Source organism: Drosophila arizonae, chromosome 4 (assembly GCF_054131065.1).
Source record: "Drosophila arizonae isolate 15081-1271.41 chromosome 4, UAZ_ARI_1.0, whole genome shotgun sequence".
NCBI lineage: Eukaryota > Metazoa > Arthropoda > Insecta > Diptera > Drosophilidae > Drosophila > Drosophila arizonae.
In genome coordinates, this window is record NC_142924.1 from 3,845,488 (window position 1) to 3,864,569 (window position 19,082).

General features: G+C 38.5%; 1 protein-coding gene across 8 annotated transcripts in view; it reads left to right on the plus strand.

The window, feature by feature from the left end:
• LOC108612227 (band 7 protein AGAP004871) overlaps positions 1–19,082 on the plus strand; it is a 41,826-nt gene that overhangs the window by 16,556 nt on the left and 6,188 nt on the right. For 3 of the 8 annotated variants that reach the window (XM_089467984.1, XM_089467985.1, XM_089467983.1), the window contains 4 exons: positions 11,669–11,704; positions 12,466–12,575; positions 14,012–14,084; positions 14,362–14,444. In XM_089467984.1, the coding sequence (XP_089324110.1) occupies positions 11,669–11,704; positions 12,466–12,575; positions 14,012–14,084; positions 14,362–14,444 (302 nt within the window). Of the gene's footprint in view, position 1; positions 8,679–11,668; positions 11,705–12,465; positions 12,576–14,011; positions 14,085–14,361; positions 14,445–19,082 lie in introns of those variants that run through there. The other 5 variants (XM_089467987.1, XM_089467988.1, XM_089467986.1 and 2 more) reach the window with 3 other exon arrangements.

Here is a 19,082-nt window from a genome sequence, read left to right on the forward strand (position 1 = left end):
CTGTGCATGCAAACCGACTCAATTAGCCAAGAGTTCAGCTTTGAGCTAGAGAGAAGTAAAGATCATATCTCTGATACATAGTTGCGGAAAGAAAGTGAATAATCAAATTTGGAAGATTTCCAATTGAATGAAGTTTGTGTTTGTACTTAGGCGAGAGGGGAAATAGAGAGAAAGAAAGATACAGAGAAAAGATAGCAGAGAATAGTCATTGATTAATAAAAAGAACGTATTAGTTATTTACCTGAGTTGGAGAGAGATAGATTATTTATGTGTGTGAGGGAGAAAAAGTTATTATGAGTGGGAGAGAGTAATTATGTGTGGGAGCCTAACAGACTAGTTGTGTGTGGGAGCGTGATAGAGCATTAGTGTGTGGAAGAGTGATGGGTTATAGTAGAGTTGTGTGTAGAAGGTAAATACAGTAGTTATATTACTATTATAGCTACTCGTGACAGAGGTAGTAGAACTTAGGACAGAGTGAAAGAGAGACAGATTATAGCTTGACAGAGACTGAGAGTTACTACACTTACTGCTGTAAGTAGTCAATATTTAAGTATATACCACAGAGTGAGTAGTGAGTCGTGCTTCTATGAGTATTAGAGCATATGCAAGAGATAGTAACCAATAAACTTTAGGTCTAACTCGGCTCTCATAACTATATACCTACAACTGTGTGAGTAGACTATGACTATATACCTCACTCTGTGTGAATAGAAGTGAGTACTGTTTAATTACGTAGGGGCGTCACCTTTCTCAGAGTAAACAAGTAAACAAGCTCTGAGTATGTCATATACTTTAGTTAGCTGAGCAAGCATTAGAGTGAACAAAAGTAAACCCAGCTCTTTTTGGGGGAAAGTTGGAGTACATACATGTAATTCCTGCGTTAAAGAGAGTAGTTTTATCAAATTACATGAGAAGTGAATAGCAATGAGTAGTAACTATTTAAGTTCAACCTATATCCTACACCAACATATATCAGCTATTGTGCTTGCCTGTTCAAGTAAATACAATATGTATTAAAGTTGGTATATATATGTAAAAAAGCGACTAGTTTAGGGTGAAAATATCTTATGAGTAAATCCATTTCCTACTCCAGTGAATACAATATGTATTGTAGTTGATATATAGATATACAAACGAGACTAGTTTAGGGTAAAAATATTTTTTGTGTAATTTCAAACAATTTGCTGATTCAACTATTCATTACGGCAACTGTATGAAAATTTGTATTTTTTGCCTAATGCCAATTTGGCCAATTGTTGTCTAGCTGTACTCTATTTGCCTCTAATAAAGGAGATATTAAGCGATCTCAAGGGTCATAATCACAAGGCATGAGTATGGCAAACGCATGCCAAATAAGTAGGTGAAGTACACATAATTGAAGTACATAAGCTGCACAAATTTTGCGTATGAGTAGTTACATAGTAGAATAGCTCTCAAATATGTCAAGTAGTTAAAATTTATTAGGCGACAGAGAGGTTGAATGATGAAGATTATCGTAGAGTAGAAGCTGATATCAGGATAAATATATACAATATATGTAACAGAAACATATTTAATTAATCTGTTTCACTGATAGCTGATATCAGCGTAAATTTTATTTAAATTAATATTTTTGTATGTACATATAAAATGTTATTTATCAAGTTTCATTTTCATATATATCCATATGCATATGCATCAAGCGTATATCAGATGTGGTCTTCTTATGTCTCATTGAAACTTAAATATAATGATACTGCAGCTACAAATGGCGCATTTAAAATAATTGAATGCGCATTTCGTATTGTTAATGAATTATACGCATTTTTTGCATCATTAAATCAACGAAGGTCTTTTTAAATTAATTACTATGGTTCGTCGCAGTTGATGTTTCATTTCTCATTTCTCATTTTCCATTTTCCATTTGCCATTTACCCCGCTTCCATTTACCTTTTGGCCGATTTTTCACATTTTCCTGCACTTCTCTTTTCCTACCGCCCTGCGAGGACATTTTTACTTGGACTGGCAAAGGCAGTGCACTCAAGTGAAATATGTTTTAAAATTGCCGAGGCGTGTTTGGTGGCGTCAAGTGGTGCTGTTGCTGCTGCCAGTGGGAGGGAGGATGGCGGAGGGAGAGCGGCATGTGTGCAAACACACATTTCCGTTGCATGCAGCGCCACATCCGACGCTGATAATTAAGTTTTGCTTCCCCAAGCTAAACGACAGACTAGTCTGGGCAGTGACGCGCATTAAGTCACCCACACACACACACACACACACACCACACATAGACAACGACTCCCCAACATATACCAACGAGTCCCTGTGCTTGTTGGCCTGCGCTTTAATTGATTTTCCAGTTGGCCACGTTATCAGCATTTGCCTGTTTGGCAGCTGTCGTCTACTGTCTGCTGTCTGCTGTCTGCTGTTTGCTGCTTGGATTGTCATTTTTCTGTAATGTGAAATCAATTGTTTACTCGCGTTGGACAAGCCTGTTTTACATATCCTGCCTGTCGTGTCCTTCACAACTGAAAGCTGCGTTAACGCACAGCTCCAATTAACTGACCCCAAAGCTCACGTCAGCTACGCAGCTCAAATAGGCGTGCGTCTTAATTGTGGCCCAGGGGCTAATCATCCGAGAGAATTGGGAATTCTCAGTGTTGTAATACATGCATTCAGCTCAAGCTGACTTAATGGCCTTACACACATTATACAACTTCATTAAGATAATGCAAATAATTATGAAAGCAATTTAAAATATTTCTTTAACATTACTTTGCATATTACTTAGTTTTAAAGCAATGAATTGACTGTTCAGTAGTTTTTCATTGTAACCTTATACACACAAAAAGACAAACACACACACACACAACACTTACATATGTACAGACCCAAACATTTATACACTTACAACAATATTTCATGGCTCGTCCCAATATCAAAGGACACTCACAGAGCTGCACGACATAATCGGAAGAAAAGAAAAAAAAAAAAAAAACAAAGATAGCTCACAACAAAATAACAAATAAAACAAGTAGAAAAATGAACTGTAGATAGGCGAATAGTGAATGCGCTTTCATAGTGATTCAACATAAAAATAAATAGTTACATAAAAATATATATAATTATAATGATTGATTGATTGATTCTTATAAATAAGTACAGTAGAGTCCAGACAATTCGAAATGGCAAATTCATTTTTTTTTTTTTTTCGATTTACACAGAAATTCAAATAAACGAGAATTATTGAGAATGAATTTCTTTCATGGGGATAGATCTTTTTCGATTTATCGCGATTTTAGATTTAATGGGGCACGAATTATCGAGACTCGACTGTATATATATTAATTTCAAATAACCTAATATATCTTCTCTCTATACAAATTATATCTACAACTTCTGTGAATATATAATTTAAGTCCTTTAATTATCTTATGAAACACAATCAATGCCTTCACTAAAATATCCAAGGCAAGAGTATTAAAAAAAAAAAAAAAAAATGAGTGCAAAGGAAATTTTGCGACAGTTGCTGCCAATGTTGGCGCCTGACATTCATTTCATATACATGTATATGTGAATAAGCGTGTCCATGTATGCGTGTGCGTATACAGTTGTATCTATATGTAACTATGCCAGTGAATGAGTGTAGCTGGGAGAGCAGCGAAGTCCGCTTTGATAAAGTCATTTCATGTTCAGGCCCAGGCAGCAGGTCGATGGAAAGACTGCGGCATTGGCTCGATGAGGCACCAAACACCAAGTCCTGGACAGAAACCAGAAGCAGAACCTGGCAGACGCGCTAAATTATTGTCGAGCATTTGCAGCATTTTCCTCATTTCTCATTTTTCATTTTTCATTTCGTTTTTCTTTTTTTCCTTTTTATTCATCTTCATTTTATTGCCAAGAAACGTGTCGTCAATGTGTGCAGGGCTATGAATTATTGATTCGATGCGCAGCTGGACAGCGTGGACCAGTGGGCGTGACAACGATTAATGCCTGGCCCGGCTCTAAGAGCAGCGCAATTAGTGAGCAGCCAGTGATTGCAGCTGGGCTTATCTGTGTGGGTGTGTGTGTGTGAGTATATGTGTGTGTGTGAGTGGCACTTGCCCCATGTGAGCTGGCCCCAAACTGAAACTGAAACTGAAATTCAACCTCAGATTCAACTTTAACTTTAACTTTCAATCCGACTTTGGCCGCCGGCGTCCATTTCGCTGGGGGCCAATCAGCTTCATAAACTGAATGCGCATATTTCATGTTGGTCGAGCTGAATAAATTTCACTGCGCTTTCATATTTTATGAGAGTGAGCGAGCGACCGACCAAGCAAGAGGCGGACCAAAAAGGCAGCCAAGAGATAAAGAACTAATAGAATTGTAAGTGAAGGCGCTTGGGCAGTCTGACTTCTGCCTTATATGTAACTATCAATAACTGATAATATACCCTGTAAATAGTAACAGTAAAGGGTACATTGAGAATACGATACTAAAATAAACTATTTATGTATTACTGTTGCTTTTTTTTCAAGAGGAATGGAAATGCTGCTCGGTAGATTTTTATATAGTCTTAAGAAAAATAAGCATTATTATATATGCAAAATTTATGAATTTCTTCAACTGCCGCCAGGGTATCTGTTAGTCACATATTTACAGCAACCCCTTAACCATTTTTATATGTATTTTCAATGTGAAGTTTGTTACGTGAGTCGCTAGTCAACTATTCATGACTGCAACAGTTGTAAAAGTTGGTTTTCGAGTGGGGACTATGTGGCGTATGAGCAATTTCTGTTATCTGCTCACTGTGTGTGTGTGCGTGTAAGTGTATGTACCACAAAATGTGCTACAAGCGCCCACAAGTTGCTAGTCGAGTTGTTGCTGCCGTAGCTGTTGTGGCAATGTTCAAGCGAACATTTGCTTGACTTCCAGCTACATAATAGACCTACAGCACAAACAAACAAAAACGCCAAAGTGTCAGACTAACTGAGGCTGTGTGTGTTTATGGAGGCTACGTGTGTGTGTGTGTGTAACTGGGTATAACTTTCACTGCGTGTGACGAGACAGGGACAGTGACCTCATATGACAATAATTCGACGCATTTGTGTCACATGGCACAACGCAAAGACCCAGCAGCAAAAAGCGCAAACGTCAACAATTGCGAGGCACAGACCAGGCCAAGCCTAGCCAAGAGAGCCCAAACCGCCCACTTTTAGCCTAGGCAATTGCTGTGCCCGGACATTGTGTCTGTTGCTGTGTGTGTGTGTGTGTGCGTGTCCGTTTTTGGTATCTCTGGCAGGCATTTTGGCCGTCTTCCGCTAGCAGCGTAAGTGCGACATATTTGCCTGGCTAATTTTCGCACACTGAGGCAGCGCGTCGCAGGACATGCGGTTCGAATGTCCTGGCCCTATGTGAACCGTCATCCGGTTTTGGGCTCACATTTTCAGCCACATTATATTTTTGCTCTGCTCAACTGAGAATGTTTCTGTTCTCTTTCTTTTTTTGTGTCCTTTTTTTTTTTAGCCAGCTGCTCTAAATAGGTGCCTCAGAAAAGGGTTCTGTAATTATGTCACGAAATATTTGAGGCATAACAGGAGATATTTAAGAGTCCATTAGATAAATACTTGCATTTTTAGACAGTGTTTGTAAATATAGTAAACTAACAAAGCTTTTGACCTTTTAAATGTCTTTTATTGCACAAACTCATTTACAAATAGATTAGGTTTCACTAAAAATATATATTAAATGTTATTTAAAGATTATATAGATATTTACATAAACATCTCTGATATAATGACTTTCTCTAAACATCTCTGCTCTGCTTTGCTATGCAATCAAAATTGTCTAGGGTATTCCATATTCAACATTCCCACGATAATAGTTTTCTTCTCATTCTCTTTTGCATTCCTTTTCGTTTATGCTTTGCTTTCTAGCACCTCTCAAGCGCTTTGCTTTGCTGGCTCTGTCATCCTCAGCTCATTGTCATCGTCCGGTTTTCTGGTTCCGTTTCCGTTTTCGGTTAACAAGCAGCAGCTGCCTTACGACGTTTGGCATTCGCCATCAGCCTTCAACTCTCGTTTTTTGAGCTGAGCAAATCAGTTTATGGTTTTCGCTTTTGTTTCTTTTTTTGTTGCTTACGATTTTGATTTGATGGCGGTTTGGCTGTAAACTTCAAATGTTTTCTCTGATATGCAAAGCGCTTGGCGCCTGTTTTCCTTTATAGGTTTGTCTATAAAATAACAAGCTTAAATCGAATGCGCTGGAGCGTGCTTCTTGTCGATACGGCTTAAGTGCTTGAGAGCAGCACAGCGCCTAGATCACAACAAAAAAATGGCTAGACTAACACGGCATGTTGTTGTTGTTGATATTGCTGTATTTGTTGATTTGTGAGCGACACGCGCCACGTGATGCCTAAATCAATTCGCTCATTAATCAAATGGTAAAGATTAATTAACTGCGCGCTCTTGGAGTGGAAGTGAAGAGGGTCTGTGGAGTGGCGTGTCGAGTGTGGCATTGTGTATGCATAAATGTCACACATAACAGCACTCATACGCACTGTAGTGCCACATTTAACACATCGCTCGACGGGGGCTGCTGCGCGCTGCTGGGCGGAGGGAAAGCTCGGGGTCCCGCTACTTGGCCCTATTGCATGCTGGCAGGAAGGCAGCAGGCAGCAGGCAGCGGGCAGCAGGCAGCGGGCAGCGGGCAGCAGGCAGTAGTCAACGAATGCGCGTGGCATTTAATGAAGCGTAAATGGTAATTGACGACTCAAAAGTAAAGCCTCCAATGCCTGGTGACCCAAATGTGCGACGGCATTCGACAAGCGTTCGAGCTGGTTCATTAGAATGAATGTCTGTCCCCCTAGACTACCCGACCCTACCCTAGCCTAGCCTAGCCTAACCTATCCTAACCATGCCCTACCTCTACTACAGCCACAGCAGACAGAATTTTCGCTCCAATTGAAAGACGCATAAACGTGGGGTGCAGGCACTCATATCGTTTCGTGCCAGTAAACAAATACAAAATGGGGCTTTGGGCAAATTGAAAAGCGACGCTCAAGTATTTGACAGGCGGCCAATACAATGAAAATCAGAAACAGCAACACCAGCAACACCACCAGCAGCAGTAGCAGCAACAGTCCCGGCAAGTGTCATAAATACATTTTTGTCACCTGCACACGAAACGGACATCGGCTGCGATTCGATTCGAGTCGAGTCGAGCCCCAGCCACAGGAATTTTTAGCACACTCTGTGCTAAATACTCACCAACAACTCTGACTCTCTCTCAGTCTCTCTCTCTCTCTCTCAGTTTCTGACTTCCACTTTCTCTTCAACTCATTTCCCCTACTCGAAAGCTTGCGAGGTAAGCTTTATTCCTGAAGTTCAGGCCAGGCAACAAAATGTTAACGTGTCGCACAATGCGCAAGGTCAGTGCAAGCTGGAAAAGGTAAAAGCTGGAAGGGGCTGCTACTGCTAATGCTCTTACTGCTGCTGCTGCTGCGGTGGCTGCTGTTGCCATTGCAACTGCTGCAACGCAGCAAAAGGAAAATAAAAAATAAAAAAAATAAAAGCTCTTTGATCATTTGCCATGAGAAATGGCGCTACCCTAACAACGGCAGCCAGCTCTTGCTCTGCCTCTCCTCAACGGCTGCTCAGCTGCTGCGGACTATGCTCATCTGCTGCCGCTGGCGCTGCTACTGCTGCTGCTGCTGCTGCTGCTCTGTTGATAACAAAGTTTTTGCACTCTCACGCAAAGCTCTGCTCCTGGATAAAAAGGATGCGCGCTGCCAGCACACTTTCAGTTGGATTCTGAGCGAGGCAGCGGCAACAGCCCAAGTTGAAGAAGCAGCAGAAGTCGGAGATAAAACTATATATATGCATATATATATATATGAGAACGCAGCCTGGATGGCCAAGGAGTGCTAGCTAGGAAACTAGCCCAGAGTAGTGTGTGAGCGCGTGTGCGTGTATGAGTGAGTGAGTGAGTGAGTGTGTGTATGTGTATACATACAATTCAATTTGTTTAAGTGTGTGAGCCGCGAAAGAAAAGTGGAAAAGTGGAAGTGCGTGTACTCTTCTCCTTCTCTCTCCATCTCACTCGCTGTGGTCATGCAATTGGCTGGTGTAGCCAAATAGTTGACTGTTCCGCTGCCTGCCCGTTACGCCCGACGCACTAGACGCCTCGCACAACCGTCGCACTGGCGTCGTTTTGTGAGCGCGGCTTGATGCCCGACTCGATGATGGATATGGAGCATCGGGATCATCAGCTGCATCGACCACTTCATCCACAGCAGACGCACCGTGTGGTGGCCACCAGCAGCACCAGCACATTTGCACCGCCAGCGCCAGCGCCAACAGCGACCGTTGAGGCGGCATCAACGACAAGCGACAGGGACCACCAGCTGCCCATAACAGGCACACCAAGCATGCAGCACCATCACCAGCAGCCACAGCAGCAGCAGCAGCAGCAGCAGCAGCCGCCGCCGCAGCAGTTGCATCTGCAGCAGCAACAACAGCCACCTCAATTAAGAGAACGCGAACACCACCAACAGCAACCACAGCAGCAGCAGCAGCAGCAGCAGCAACAGCAGCAAATGCAGCAGCAGCCAATCCAACAACAGCAGCAGCAGCAGCTACCGCTGCCACATAGCCATCATGCGTTGATGCAGCAATCGCATCAGCAGCAGGCCATTCACAGAGCCGAGCAGCGACGAGGTGAGTGAGGAAGAGTGCATAGTGCAAATGCCTGGGAAATGCCTGTACATATATTAATAAACATATATACACAGATACATATATAGAGATATAACTAATTGTGTATATATCAACAAGAAATTGAAGCTGCTTGCTGGCTTTTTTTTTTCTTTTTTGCTTTCATTTTATATTTTATTTTTCAGTTGAAAACATTCTTTATGAACTTGTTGCGCGGCTGCCCTTAAAAATATGCTACACAATTTTTGAAGCGCTGCTTTTTAATATCTTCATGAATTCTTAATGTACATAAAATTCTACGAGGGTAGTCTGAAGAATTGGTGAACTTGGCATAGCGCAAGACTAAACTCTATATATGATTTAGTTTATTTTTTCTCTCTTGATTTTAGTAGTCTTTTTTTATCACTTCCCATTAATTTCACTTATTATATTTTAGTTAGATCAGACATAGAATTTTTTTGGTTCGCCCTCGCATTTATTTTTAATGGCAATTTTTGTTGCCAATTTCATTAGCGTAAATGGCAAACGTTTTGCACTCACTTCACTCAACAGGCTCATCATTTATTGATGCAATTTGGCTGCCAACTGATCAGAAAAAAAGCTGAGCGGAAACTTCTCATATACAAAGTATATATTTTCCAAGTCTTGCCAGCTAATCATGTAGAGCGGAGTATATATGGGTGTGTGTGAGCCTAATGTATCATCTTGTATGCACGTTAATCGCTTCATTAGGCTGAACAAAAGAGTTGGCAGCCGTAAAGCCAGGCTTCAAACATTTTTTGGCATGCACGCATTTTGCATGCAAAATTCAATCAGAGTGCCTCAACAAGAAACACACACACACACAGAGACTCGTATATAACAAGAGAAACGGCAACAGCAACAGCAACATCAGCCGCAACAACAAAAATAACAGCAGAACAACAACAACGTGACCCATTTTCAACGTAAAGCTTTTTGCCTGGGGCTGCTGTGCTATGACGTATGCGTGCAGGGGCGTCAAAAGAAGGCGTAGCATGTGGTCGAGACTGTGGAAGGGGGGGTGGTCTCTTTGACAGCCGCTGGCTGGTCGGTCATTAAAAAATTATGGACCACATGCTGTTTTTTGGCTGGCAGCGCGTATTAACGCAACGCATTTACATTCACGAATTATCATAAGCGCAAAAACCAATCTTATCCTTATCAAATGAGCTAACAAATTTATTCAAAAGTAAGCTAAATATAGCTTAAATTTTAAGGTATTACAAAAATGTTTAATGCGCTGGGAGAAAAGCATAAAAATATGAACAGAAATTTCTGCTCGAAATATAAATGGCATAAAGAAGAAAAATATTTGAATAGAGAGAAATGCGAGTTATGGAAAAGCATAAAAATATTAACAGAAATTTATGTTCGAAATATAAATGGCATTTATATAGGCTTCATAAGTGTAAAAAAAATTAGGTTAGAACTGAAAGAAATGGAAAGAAAAATATAGTAAAAAAAAAATAAATAAATAAATAATTTAAAAAAAATTAAATAAAATAAAAAATGAAAAACTAATATTAGCAATATATAAAAAAAATTTGATAAAGCCTCCTTTGATTTGAATGCTGTTCTATGCAGCATTCTTAAGTGAGTATTCAACTGCAGACAGATGTATAAATATATAATATTACATATGTATATCTTACAGTATTTTTGTATATATTGCCTAACTAATTGTAACGTTCACTACTTGAAAAATGTACTAATTCAAAACGTAAATTTTGTTCCGCCAGCTTACAAACTTTACCACTTTTGCCACTGATTTGCTCTGGCTAAGCTCTTACTTAACTCTATACATATTGCGAGCGCCTATTTAACCTAGTTTTAAAAGTTAATTTAACCGTAAGCCAACTACTCGACACTGCGCTACACAGCTACAGCGCTCTAATGTCTTTCCTCTCACAGAGTGCATTAGCTGACTTAACTCGACTGATTGCGAAAAATGTAACGCAAAGAGCCTAGGCTAATATCTATAATACTTGTTTCCCCTTCCAACTAATTACAATTTGATGCTGGTTTATTTTTAAATTTAGCTCTCTGGCTATAAATCTATTACCACAGCCACAAACACAAACACACACACAGACACATAAATAAGAGACCTTCATTTGTCAGCTTTCAACCGACACCTCGTTCCCATTCCATACCCATTCCCATCCGCATCCGCATCCGCATCCGCATTTCCATCCGCACATTCAAATTCGACGTCAACGCCATTGCAATTATTTCGAAATCAATTTCAATAAAAGTTTCGTGCGGGCCCAAGTTGGTCCTTGGGCAAAATGTTTAACAGCTTGTTGGCTTAACGTGCTCTTCTATAGGTAGTTACCCACAAATACCCATCAAAGTTGCCATTGCGCAGAGTTTCAGCTATTTGCAGCTTTTGCCACCCAGGCTTTTGGTTTTGATGTCTGTGTGCCTGTGCCTGTGCCTGTGACTGTGTCTGTGTGGGTGTGTTTCTGTGTGTTTGTGTGTGTGAGCTCGTTAAAAACACTTTGCTTGACGATGAGCGCTTGGCATTGTTGCAAGTTCTCAATGAACTGTAATTGAAACCGAAACGGAAGGCGGACGAAGAGCAAAGCAACTACAAAAAAAAAAAAAAAATTTTTAAGCGACACTAATTGCCAGTCGCAGTCGCAAGCCAAAAACCGCAAGACAAACTGTAACTGCAACGGCCGCAATGCGCGGCAAATAGCATTTAAATGCATGGCATGCAACATTTATGATTTTTTGTTTTTGCCGCTTTAGCTTTAGTTCCAATTAACTAATTAGTGGCTTTTGCATGCAGCGAACACGTCATCAAAAATTATGACAACAATCCAAAAATGACAAAAGTAAACTGAAAGAGTATATGCCACGCCCCATGACCCACGACCCGCGCCCCGCGCTCGCGCCCTGCGCCCCCCAGCCCACTCCTCAAGTCCTATTAATTTTTCAAATATATTTGATTTATCGTATTCTTCCAGATACACAAGCAAAACATTCACATGGATTTCTCTATTGTAAGTCGCACAAATTTGGAAAAGGAAATGAAGATTGAATACAGAATAAAAAAATAAAAAATAGAATGAATTTTTATTTTTATTTTCAATGTTAATTGTATAATTTTTTACCTTTTCATTTATTGGTAAAAAAAGAAATACTTGAAGAGTATTTTCAATGAATTTGAATAGTGGAACTCTCTCATGCCAATGCTTGGCCAAGAACTGAAGAAGACAAAAACAAAAATAAAATAAATATATAAATAATCAATTACCCTATCCACATTCCCAACAGACAGAACCATACAAAAATACACAGAACTAAAGCTTAACTACTCTTTAACTACGATTATTTCCTTATTACATATTTGTTATTTAAACTTCTTTTATTGCTATTATCTCTAACTTTTTATGGTACAACTGTCGCGCGCTCCTAAGTATGCTACAGTTTCTTAGTATTCTTATTTTTATAAAGTACCCCGATGCATAACAAACTATTTTTGATATCTCTCTCTCTCTCTCTCGGGGCCTCGACTTGTTGAAGGCAACAATAGAAACTTGCGAATTTTTGTTGGCTAAACATTTTTTGTGGAAATTTTATATTTGGCATTTGACATTTTTAGCGTCGTCGCGAGATATATACAGCTATATAAGAATATAAATATATATACATGTTTTGAGTTATTTTTTTTCTGTGCGTGTTTGTTAACTCGATTTGAACTTTGCAGCATTTTCGCTGTGTTGCTTCCATTTTGCGCTATAATTTCTCCTTTTCTCTGCAGCGGACGAGGAAATCAGCGACAAGGCGTCAACATGCGGCAAATTGCTCATATTTCTATCCGTGGCACTAGTGATAATGACGCTGCCCTTCAGCCTGTTCGTCTGCTTCAAGGTAAGCCCCATTGTCAATCAAATGCAACTCTCTATTGCAGTGGGTCACAATTTAAATATATATGTATGTATGTATATGCAAAGTGAAAGGACGTGGCTGCAATGGCAATAAGCCAAGGCTTAGCGAGTGACTGACTGACGCATGAATGGACTTGAGGATTATAGCTGGGTTTGAATGATTGATGGATTGACTAAGTGTGCGATTAAATGACTAAAGGCTTTACTCATTGAAAATATTAAGAGCTGACTGGCTGTCTTTTTGGCTAACTGGCTTATCATACGACTTATTGATGAACTGACCTGCCCACTGATGCAGTATCAATAACTAAATGACGGACTGACCATTGATAGATTGCTTGATTGACTAACTCTCATATTGAGTGATTGACTAACTGCTTGATAATATGAAATTGGATATATTTAAAGATTGACTCGAAAACTTTTTGATTGACTGATTTTTAATCGTTGATTTACTAAATGTCTGACTGATTGACCGACTGACTGACTGGTTGTCTGACTGATTGCCAGAAAAAAGCTTGCTAATAGATTGACCGATTGGCTAACTATTAGCTTACTAATTTATCAATTTACTAATTAATCAAAAGACACACTAGTTGCCTAACTGCTTGATTAACATAAAAAAGTCCCAATTGATTGATATGAAAACTCAATGATTCAGAAAAGAATTGATTGACCAACTAAGAGATTGACTAACTGACGAGCTCAAGTGTCTAACTGACCATTTAAGTAAATTACTTATGTATAATGCATTACCATTAGCCAGAACAGAAACTATTTGCTAATTAACTGACTAATCGATGGCCAACACACAGACAGCCCGAAGAGTCAGAAAAAACTAGATTTTCACTGAAATAACTAGCTTATGATAATGCAATTAAAACATCTTCCGTCTCTCACTTGACTCGGATATGGAAACATGGAAAATCTTGGTATAAGCTCATGTTTTTATTATCGATTGCAAGTGCCAAGATAATTTTAGCTCAGCTTATCGTCTGACTGATTTAATTTATGTTCAGCCATTTTTTTGTCGAGAAAACTCGGGCAATTAGTTAAAACGAAGCTTAAAAATGCATTTAAATAGGAATAAAGGAAAAAGTGTGCAAAGTGATAGATAACACAAAATGAAGAGGAATTTACTCAGACAAAGATGGATAATAGCTAGTTAGTAATGCATAATACTTTATTACGCATGAAATGCCAGCTGAGCTATGCAGATAAATCATTATTAAAAAAAAAAAAAAAGTGCTGCAGCTGCAGGCCAAAGAATAAAATTCCCTAAGAAATTGCAGCTCATGGCCGTTGCTTGCCGAGTTTTCAATTTCATTTTGCACATTTTACTCACGTTTCGTTGCCCCTCTCTCTCTCTCTCTCTCTCACTCTCTTTTCTTTTCTCGCTCAATCTCTCGTTTTTTACAGGTGGTGCAGGAATACGAGCGCGCGGTTATCTTTCGCCTGGGTCGACTCATGCAGGGCGGCGCCAAGGGTCCAGGTGAGTGAAGTGGGGAGGCTGGGGAGCGCCTGGGGCTGCAGCTATGCAAATTGAAGTGTCGCTGGCGTCGTGAATTTGTGTTAATAGCTGCACTTGCTCCAAATTAGCGTCAACTTGTTTTTATTTTTGGGGGCCACACCACTGGAGTGGCTGTCACTTTCAACGCTCTACGCTGCCCAGCTGCAGATTATGACTTGCAAAACTGTTTAAATGCCCTAAAATGCATTGTCTCTTTCTCTCTTCCTTTCCCTCCTTTCCTCTCTACTCTACTTTGCAGGCATTTTCTTCATATTGCCCTGCATTGATTCATATGCACGCGTCGATTTACGTACTCGCACCTACGATGTGCCACCACAGGAGGTAAGTCCGTTGCTATTTTCTTTTCTATTTTTTGTTTCCTTTTTTTTTTGGCAGCAGCAACAACTTTTCGTCTATGTGTTGTTGTTGTTGTTGATATACTCTCTCAGACACACACACACATACAAATCAGCACACACGTACATATCTTCACCAACACCTACACAGCTGACCATTTAAACGCTGCCAACTAAAAAAAAAAAAAAAAACCAAAAAAGAAAAACAAGTGAAATACTTTAAAAACGAAAAACTTTTAGCTTTTGCCACACAATTTGTTTACCAAAAATTTCGATTTGTTTTTGGCCCCCAACTAAACTCACACACACACGCACACACTACACAGCTACAATTACTGTTAGACGTTGCTCATATGACAAGGCACACACACACACACACACATATGCAGCATACGCAACTGGAGCGTAAATTACGCATACGCAACGTTTTCTTTGCTTTGCTTTCGTTTCCTTTTGCATAGCTGTGTGTGTATTTTCCTTTACATGTGTTGTTGTTCTTGTTGTTGTTCTTCTCCTTCTTGTTGTTATCGCATGTCATGCTGTTTACTTTGGTTTTCATTTCAGTTGCTTTTCTTTCTTCTTGTCGTTTTTTTTTTCCTTTGCGTTTTCCTGCGTAACTGTGTTTCCTTCCAGCTCTCCCTTTCTCTCTCTCTACTCCGCTTTCCTTCTTTCTGTCTTTAACTTTTCAAAAACAGCTAAGATACTTTCCTAAGCCACATACACACGCACACACACACACACCACACAACTAACAGGAGGAAGCAGCAACAGCAGCAGCAGCAACAGCAGCAGCAGCCGCAGCTGCACTTTAGTTGCTATTGCTCACTTTTCTTTTTGCATTTTGTTTGCGGTCACACACACACACACATTTTCACACTCTAATATTCTTGATGTTGTTGTTGTTGATAGTTGTATTTGTTGTATGCTTTAAATGCTATTTACATATATGGTAATCGTTGTCGTTTTTAATGTTGCCAATTTAGTTGTTATCATAATTGTCATTGGTTATGCACTAGCCCACAACACACACACACACACACGCACAACACACACATACACACACATCCACACACACATGCAAAACATATGCGTATTCCATTTTATTTGATTTTCATTTCTATTTCTATGCATTTGCCCGCCTCATTATTTATTGGCTTTTAATATCATAATGCGCGTGGCAAGGTTTAACGAAGTGCAATAACTAGAGCAAGGCAAAAACGTATTTAACGATGACGTCACTTGGAGCAAACACAATTATGCTTACGACAATTTTTCACTAGCTTTTCCATATACCCTATTTACATATACATATATATAGAAATACATATGTATATATGTATATATGTATTGGTTTAACTTTCTTACCAAATTTTTCTGTTCTTTCTGTTCGCCAACATTTTTACAATTTTCCATTATATTTTTATCGTTTTCATTTTTGGGTTTTATCCTTATACCCGGTTCTCTTTTTTGTCTTTGATCATTTTTTTCCCCTTTTTTTTATAAAACGCATGAAGGACACTGCGGCCTCATACAACTGCAACTTTAATGCCAATTTTTACGTTTCCTTTTAACCATCTCGTTGTTGTTGTCGTTGTTGTTGTGTGAAAAATGCATACGAAATGATATTCGTGTCGCATTCATTTATTATTTACTGTTAAATTCCTTCTTTTCCACTTCGGTTCGTTTGGTTTTCGGTGTCTTTAAGAGTCTTTAAACTTCAACTTTATTACAATTTGCATAGTTGACAAAAATAACTCTGATTGTGTTTTTTGCCAATTAGAAAACCCCCCAAAAAAAAATCGATAAAAAAAACTAAGCAAGTGCTGAGCATATCAACTGAAACTTATAACCTGATGCTCTGTGTTCAGACAGAGCAGCACCCTTAATGCACAGACACACACAGTAATGATGTTTACTAATTGGTTGGGCGGGGCCCAGTGGGGGATGGGGAAGGTGGCAAAAATCAAAAAGCTGAAAGCAAAAACGAAACTGAACAAAAATTTATAATCAAAATTGGCTCGCTCGATTGAAACTGAAAATGAAAATGTATGTGAAAATATTTGTTCACTGAACACAGGGTATATACACACCCACACAGCAACACACACACAGATACACATTCCAGATACTCACACACGCACATAGCTTAGGTTTTGTGTAGTAAACAGAAAGCTAGCCGATACACTGAAAGAAATTTCATTGAACTTGAATGCACACACAACAAACAAAGCAGTCTATCTCACTCTCTATCTCTCTCTGTCTCTCTATCTCTTTGTGTAATTTTAACTGTGTCTTGCTCACTCGCCCGCTCGTACCAAATAAGCTAAACAGCCTCACAAGCTGTTTGGCTCTAAATAACTCCCTCTCTATCTCTCTCTGTCTCTCTCTCTGTTTCTTTCTCTCTATGTCTCTCTCTCTCTCTCTCTCTCTCTGTCTACCCACGCTCTATAACTCTATATATACCTCTCTCTATATATACTGATTTTGTTTTTGAGCTATGTTGGTTTTGGTTTAGCAAAACAATTGTTTTTGTTATATAAAAAACCCTAAACAATAAAACCCCAATGAAAAAAACAAAAGATACTAATAATATATTATGAAAAAAAAAAAGAACAGTTACACGAATATAACCAAATGCACCTACTTTTTGATATACCCCCACTCTCCCTCCGTTCGAATAATATTTTTGAGAGCATGCTAAATATATATATATTTCCATAAATGTCTATTCTAAAAAGCTTTCTAACTGTCAAAACAAAAACTTAAATAAAAAACAAAACAAAAACAAAAAATCCAAAAATCCAAAAATAATATAAAAACAAAATGAAAAACTCTTAAAACTCGTACATACACACACTCATATACATACATACATACATATACATATTGTTGGTTCTCAAATTAAGTCCAAGTACAAATCATTCGATAATTGAATATCCAACATTTGTTGTTTTCATTTATTGTACAGTTTTAGTTTAGTTATCACAAACACACACACACACACACATATATATATATACATATATATACGTACTAACAAATACATGATCGTATATACATGCTTTATAGTTTCCGACAAATTTATGAAATATATTCGTATATTGATTGTACTTTACCAAACTAACTAAATAACCGTTAACATTTGTTCTGTTTGAGCACTAGCGAAGGACGCTAAAACAAACGTACGCACCCCAACAATAAAAGAGATCATGCATATATATATATATGTGTATAACTATATATATTTATTCAAATATATATAGTGTATATATATCTATATATAGTCAGATATGCCGACAAATACAATTATATATATATATGTGATGTATATATATATATGTATAACAAGCAAGCAATCCATGTCGAGTTCATCTATGTGTGTTTTGCGTGGTTTAGGCTGTTTAAATGTGGGTGACACTCCAACAACAAATTTATAAATACTAAAAAAGAAAATACAAAAAGAACAAAACCAAAATCGCAGCAACAAGAAAAAAAAACAAAAACAAATTTCGCACGCATGAAAATCAAAGAAGAGCAAAATGCCGCCGCCCGCTCGCCCAGCGTAACTGTAAAACAAATAGCGTTAGCTCAGTCAACACTAGAACCTAGTAACTGTATCTCTATACATAGAAATATGCATATATTTATATAAATATATATATAGTACCAAGCAACATCGGTGTTTTCGCAACACCAACGAAATCTAAATGGAAAATGCATTAAATCGCATCTTTAATTCAATTCCCGCTACTCTCTCTAGCTCCACATTATTGCTATCTCTCTCTCTCTCTCTCTCTATCCCTCTCTCTCTCTGTCTCTATTTCACTCACCGTATATGCCTCGCCCCCTGTCTACCCTTAGCCCACTCAGTCATAGTCAGCTATATGCATCCGGTTTTAGCTATGTTTTTCAGTTGAAATATGATTTACATTTGGATGAAAAATAAGAGAAATATAAATGCAAATAAAAATAACAGAAATTTCTAGCTAAACGCTGTGCAAATTGTAATAAATTATACAGTTATATATATATAGCTCTCTCTCTCTATATATATATGACAACAAAACTCATTAGTTTAGCTGTTACAGTGTATAAACAAATATGTATGAAAATTGTTAAAAATCCATTTGTTTCGAATTAATTAAATTCCATAAAATTATATTAATTACAAATTTATAATTTATCAATTGTTCAGTTCATGTTCGTTCCATTGTTCTCTCTCATTTATACTCTATAGATATGCCATGCACACACACACACACACACAATTCACACATAGATACCTGCGTCATTTCAACAATTTACAGCCAATTTATTCCACCCTCACACACACACACATACACACACTCACACTATCTCTCGTCTATTGTTCGAATTGTAAGCCTTTGTTCCCGACAAAAATTGATTTAGAGCGGACTACATAGACAGACTATGCAGAATAAATTTCAGCATTTCTAAACTCTCACATTTAAGAACTTAAGCGAACGATAAATAACTTAAGCAAGTGGCCAAAATGTTGGTGGCCTGAACAGTTAACCGAGCTAAAGTTAAATAAAGCTGCAAATGGCTAAAATTGTAGCGTTTTTCTTTTCTATTTGTTTAGCCCACTCTCTAAGCGGGTCAA